Source organism: Eurosta solidaginis, chromosome 2 (assembly GCF_040869045.1).
Source record: "Eurosta solidaginis isolate ZX-2024a chromosome 2, ASM4086904v1, whole genome shotgun sequence".
NCBI lineage: Eukaryota > Metazoa > Arthropoda > Insecta > Diptera > Tephritidae > Eurosta > Eurosta solidaginis.
This window is the reverse complement of record NC_090320.1, coordinates 56,933,714-56,939,713: the sequence shown is the minus strand read 5'-3', so window position 1 is coordinate 56,939,713 and position 6,000 is coordinate 56,933,714. Positions and strand designations below refer to the sequence as shown.

Sequence of the window (6,000 nt, the reverse complement as noted above, 5' to 3'; positions counted from 1 at the left end):
AGGGAGAACCTAGAACTCTCACTAGGGACCTATACGGGACACTGCGGTCTACGATATCACCTAAGTAAATTAAATCTCTCCGATACCCAAATTTGTCGTTTCTGTGAGCTGGATGATGAAAGCCGTTTCACATTCTCTACGAATGCGTCGCTCTAGCTAGATACATCAAAAGCCTACAGATACAAAATTAGGCTGAAAGGTCTTCCACAATAGATCTGCACAAAGGTTGCAGTGCTTCCAGACCTATTAATAATAATAAGGGCGGCAAGTTATGTATTGCCTAGGGGCGGCGAACATTCAAATCCGCCACTGCACGCTGAGTATATAATGCCCGGTTCCAACCGAACTTAGACACCCGTACTTGTTTCATTATCAAAAGAGTTTATTATTGTCAGTTCATGAAATATGTGATCTTATGTAAATATGTATGTACATGAATTTCATAGTTGCTTAAGCACATCTAATTTGAAGTCTCACCCACTCTTCGTATATTTGTCGGCTTCAATCTCCATGTATCGTATAAAGCGCGTCAAATTTGTGCGTACAGTCTGTACGGCTGGATAGCGATCTTTTAATTCACGACGTTGCTGTCGTAGCTAAAATTACAAATACCAGAAAAAAGTGTGTACATTAGGGTGGGTCGATTTAATAACCGATATCACGCCATCGATTTTTCGATAGGATTTGAGCTCCGGAAAAAAGTTCCACTACGCATACCCAAACAAATAATTTTCGAGCCTGCGAAGTTTCATTTTTTTTTTACTTTTTTTCGACTTTGATTTTTAAGGTTTTTTTCATGACCAATCAAATGAAAATTTTTTAGTAGGTCATGGAAAAAACTAAAAAATCAAAATCGAAAAAAATCAAAAAAAAAAATGAAATTCCGGAGGCTCAAAAATAATTTTTTTGGGTATGCGTAGTGGAAATTTTATTCCTGAGCCCAAATCCTATCGAAAACTCGATGGCGCGATATCGGTTAACTTTCGTCCATACAAATCGACCCACCCTATTACACATACAATATATATGTAGATATATGAAATACCTTATTTTTAAACATTTTCTCCAATTTTTTTAAAACTTCTGGCAAATTTAATTCCACAATCATTGTTGGCCAATCATTATCGCCGAACATATCCATTAAAGCATCGAGTGCCTCCGATATCGTCCAAACATCGTCCTCCTGCAAAATGGTAGAAATCCATTTATCACTTTTAATAAAAAAAAAATACTGTAACGAATTTAGGGAAATTCCGCTTATTTGCAACCTTCTGTTAACGTTCGAATCGCTAAACTGTTGAATAAATCACTCCAATATTCTGTATTGATAAATGGTCTTTATTAGACTACTTTGGGAGTAGTGCAATTATGCTTCACAATTAAACTTCACTTCGCAACTGATGGCGTGTTTAAATCAAACTGATTACTGATTACTCAACTTGCGATGCTTTTATACTCTCGGATTCCTCGTTCTCCCTTTCTCCTGAGGTCTAGAAATTTCGCGAACTTCATGCTTGGTTACCAGCCATATATGTACATGTATATTTGTAGTTTGTAACCATATGTATGTATGAGTAACACTTCGGCTGATGACTACATATTTGCATGTGTGAGATGAGATATCTCTTCGTCGCCTTCTACATAAGAGTGGCTGCTTTATTGTCCTTGTGCATTTATTTAGTAGCAGCTTAGTGATGCTAGTATTCGTCACAATACTAAGGTGTTATTACTACAACATAGGATTGGAAAGAAGCGGTGGTAATTTTTGGTTATTGTTGTTGTAAACGCGTTGGCGGTTAACCCCATCCCATATGCCCAGACATGTACATCCCGAAGCGCCTGATCCATCAGAGGTCTCATTGTTGGTGGACATCTACCGCTTATGATAACTGAGCCCTCGTCTGCATACGCCGTGAGTTTGACTAGTCCTTTGTCGAACCGCCTAAGAAATTGGTTGATGACCAGCGTCCATAGCATTGATGGTAATGCCTCACCCTGCTGCGTTCATCTTGTTGTTGTTGTAGCAGTGCTTCGCCCCACCTAATAGTTGCGACCGATCATAAATTGTCATCAGTATCCTCTAACGGGAGTCCAAGGAAACTTGCTGTTTCAATAGGAGTGGACCATAATGAAAGGGGTGTTACAGGCGTTGGTTCCACATTACAATTAAAGAGATGGTTGGTGTCATGTGGGGACACATTACAAGCGGGGCATACATTTTGTATGACGTGGTTGATTCTGGAGAGGTAAGAGTTTCACCTGTTACAGTATCCAGAACGAAGTTCAGCTAGAGTGACTCGCATTTCCCTGGGGAGTATGCGTTCCTCTTCCGCAAGTTTTTGGTACTGTATTTTGAGTACTGGATTCAACGGGCAATTCCTGGCATAAAGGTCCGACGCCTGTTTGTGGAGTTCACCAAGGACCTGTTTGTGTTTTTTTGCTTCATACGGCTGAGTTCTCAGGTGCCGTATATCCTCAAAATGCTTACGGAGATGACTCCTTAGGCCCCTAGGCGGTGTTGGTTTATCAATCAGATGTCTGTTGGGATCCCCAGGTTTCTGGGTATTCAACAGGAACTGTTCGGTTAGTATCTCATTTCTCTCCCTGATGGGGAGTATTCTCGCCTCATTATGTAGATGGTGTTCTGGGGATATAAGAAGACAGCCCGTGGCGATTCTGAGAGCAGTATTTTGGCAGGCCTGTAGCTTCTTCCAGTGGGTAGTTTTTAGGCTTGGCGACCATATAGGGGACGCGTAGCATGCAATCGGCTGGCCAATTGCTTTGTATGTGGTAATGAGCGTTTCTTTGTCTTTTCCCCAAGTACTGTCAGCAAGGGATTTGAGGATTTTATTACGGTTCTGGATTTTCGGAACAATTGCGGCTGCATGCTCACCAAAATGTAGATCCTGATCAAACGTCACACCCAAGATTTTGGGGTGTAGGACAGTCGGTAGCGTAGTGCCATCGACGTGTATGTTCAAAATGGTCGACATTTGGGACGTCCATGTTGTAAATAAGGTCGCGGAGGATTTAGTCGGTGATAATGCCAGGATTCGCGAGGCGAAAAAACTGGAGAGATCAGGGAGGTAGCCGTTTATTCTGTTGCAAAGCTCATCGATCTGTCGGCCTGGGCCTGTGGCCATTATTGTGCAGTCACCGGCGTAGGAAACGATAGTAACTCCTTCTGGGGCGAAGGTAGCTTAGATATGTAGAAATTAAACAAAAGTTGGGATAGGACACCACCCTGTGGCACCCCTTGTTTAATTCTTCTTCGTTTTGATGTTTCATTTCTAAATTGCATCGATGCCTACCGACCCCCCAGATAATTTTCGGTGCACTTTTTAAGACATGGGGGAAGGGTAGACCCTTCCAGGTCTTGCAGTAACGTACCATGGTTGACCGTATCAAAAGCTTTTGATAGGTCTAGCGCAACGAGTACTGTTCTATGGTGGGGGTTTTGATTTAAACCGCAATTTATCTGGGTGCTGATGAGATTTAGCGCGGTGGTGGTGCTATGGAGTTTTCTGAAGCCATGATGATGACAGGCTAGCTGCAAATTTGCTTTGAAGTAGGGGAGCAAATGGCGTCTTGGCTACTGGCGATAGGAGAGATATCGGGCGATATGACTCTCCTATGTTAGCTGGTCTCCCAGGCTTTAGTAGCGGGACAACCTTGGCCATTTTCCATTTTTCGGGTATGACAAAGGTGGAAAGAGACAGGTTGAAGACATGTGCTAAATATTTGAAACCCCCTTTCCCTAGGCTTTTAAGCACCAGCATGGCTATGCCGTCTGGGCCCACTGCTTTGGAAGGTTTAGTATGGCCGATGGCATCCTCAACCTCTTTGGCGGTGATGGTAATTGGTGGCGCGCTAAATTTATGTTTATGTGCGTGTCTGTTGGCCCTACGGTATACCTTTGTCGACCGTAGAATGCATTATATATTGTTGGCAGAAGGCGCCCGCGCATTTTTTAGCATCCGACAGCACTTTATCGCCAAAGGCGATAGAAACTTTGTCTTTGTGCCTAGACGGATTCGAGTGGACTTTAGAGTGGACCAAAGTTTACCTACACCGGCAGAGAGGTTACAACCGCTCAGGTGCTCCTCCCATTTCGCCCTCTTGTGTTCATCCACAAGCAATCTGATGCGTTGGTTTATATCCCTTATTTGGGGGTCGCCGGGATCGAGCTGTCTTATAAGGTCACGTTCTCGCTAAATTTGCAGCCTCCGCCGGGAAGTGGGGCCGCATTTCGGGAATTCTACCACCGGGAATGAAACGAGCCGAGGCGGTTTCAATGACCTCGCAGGGGATTAGAATATACCCGCGGTAGATATGCCTGTCGCAAGAAGCGACTGTAATACCAGATTCAAGGAGTTTGTGTAGCGCAGCCTTTTCAGGTTGCCAGCGCAATACATAGCTTCTCCAAACCCAATTGTCAACCTCACCTATCCGTGGCGACCCCGAACTCCTCATGGATCTAGGGGGTGGGAGGGCGTTACTACATTGGGGTATTAGCAAACCCTGTCATTTGTTCGACCTAAGAACGTTTTTGTTTTACCACTTTAAGTCTTCTTGGGCAGATCAGAGCCTCACCTGGCAAATATATATGCCTAAATATTCACATTTGTAACAGAGCCGTAACGTGTAGGTGATATTTAAACTTCGTCTATAGGCTATAATCAATGTGATTCACTCCAAGGGGCTAGTTGGGGATAGGGCCGCCAACTTTAAAAAAATGTGAAACCGGGAGTCTTAGGTTGTTATGAATTCGATAGGTGGTAACAGGTCACACAACTGTCAGCATGTATGAATAGCACAGATCGTGGTGGACATTGAAATCGCCAATTCCCACCAGTGAGAAGGCCACTGATAACAGTGCGATATCCGCTGGGACAGCATGTGACAGGAGGGATGTAGATGTTGGTAATTTCTAAATTCGCATCACCTGACCGGATAGTGTCCCCGCAATTTTTGGGATCAAATCGATTGTACTGCACAAATTGGTTGTGTGATAAATGCGAGCGCCTTCATTACCTCTTGCTCGATCTTTTCTGTTGCCATTATAGCCAGAGCAGGTCTTCAAAACAGATTTAGCAGTAATAAAAGTATCTTTTGGATCGCAGCTATGCGGATGTTGTGGTGCTTCATGACTATCTCCATGATCTTTGCAGTTAATCCATTACCGTTTAGCTGCAGTAAAAAAGCTCTTAAAAGCAACGGGGGACATGTCGTCACTCTAGACGTAAAAGACGGGTAATTGCGCCTAGGTTGTATAAGGTTGGGTCGCATGTGCTGTTCAGGCGACGGATCGGTGTTGTTGGGTGTGCGGCTGCACAACACAGTGCTACAAAAGCACCTGTAGGAAAATGTCATCGTCCATGACAGGAACTGCATTGAGGCAAGGGCGTGGCACCGTCCACTTTACTAAATCTTTTTTTAACCGTTTCCGATAAGAACCAAAATGTATATGTGATATCATCTAAATAAATAAATAAATGTAAGGCGCGATAACCTCCGAAGAAATCTAAGGCCGAGCTTCTCTTCCAATTTGCGTCATGCTCCTCTTGATTTTCCCTACAAATTGGCCGGACGGGACCTACATGTTTTATGCCGACTCCGAACAGCATCTGTAAGGCAGATGAGTTTTCACTGAGAGCTTTTCATGGCTGAAATACTTGCCAAACAGTGCCGAGGGGCGACCCCGCTTAGAAACATTTTCGTCTTATTTCTAAAATTTTGATGTTGCTTTGCCCGGGGTGCAAACCGCATACGCTACCATCACACCACGGTGGCCGCCATGTGATATCATCTACTACACTATTATCAAGGGCGTTAATACAAAACGAATAATAAAACATCTCAACTTTAAGCCTTGTGTGACACCCTTTAACTGGCTCCAACCGGAACCATAGCATGCATAAATGCAATATTTTTGCCCTTGATGTAACCATTTTAAGGGGTGAGACTGGATAAACCGTTTATTTGAATTATAAGAATTAC

At 43.5% G+C, this 6,000-nt stretch overlaps 1 protein-coding gene across 2 annotated transcripts in view; it reads right to left on the bottom strand.

The window, feature by feature from the left end:
• Positions 1-361: 361 nt before the first annotated feature.
• Positions 362-6,000, bottom strand: part of LOC137239777 (HEAT repeat-containing protein 3) — a 60,875-nt gene continuing 55,236 nt past the window's right edge. For both annotated transcript variants that reach the window (XM_067765425.1, XM_067765424.1), the window contains 2 exons: positions 1,046-1,183; positions 362-596 (listed from right to left, as the gene is read on the bottom strand). In XM_067765425.1, coding sequence (XP_067621526.1) covers positions 474-596; positions 1,046-1,183 — 261 coding nt within the window. In that variant the 3' untranslated portion in view covers positions 362-473. The remainder of the gene's footprint in view (positions 597-1,045; positions 1,184-6,000) is intronic.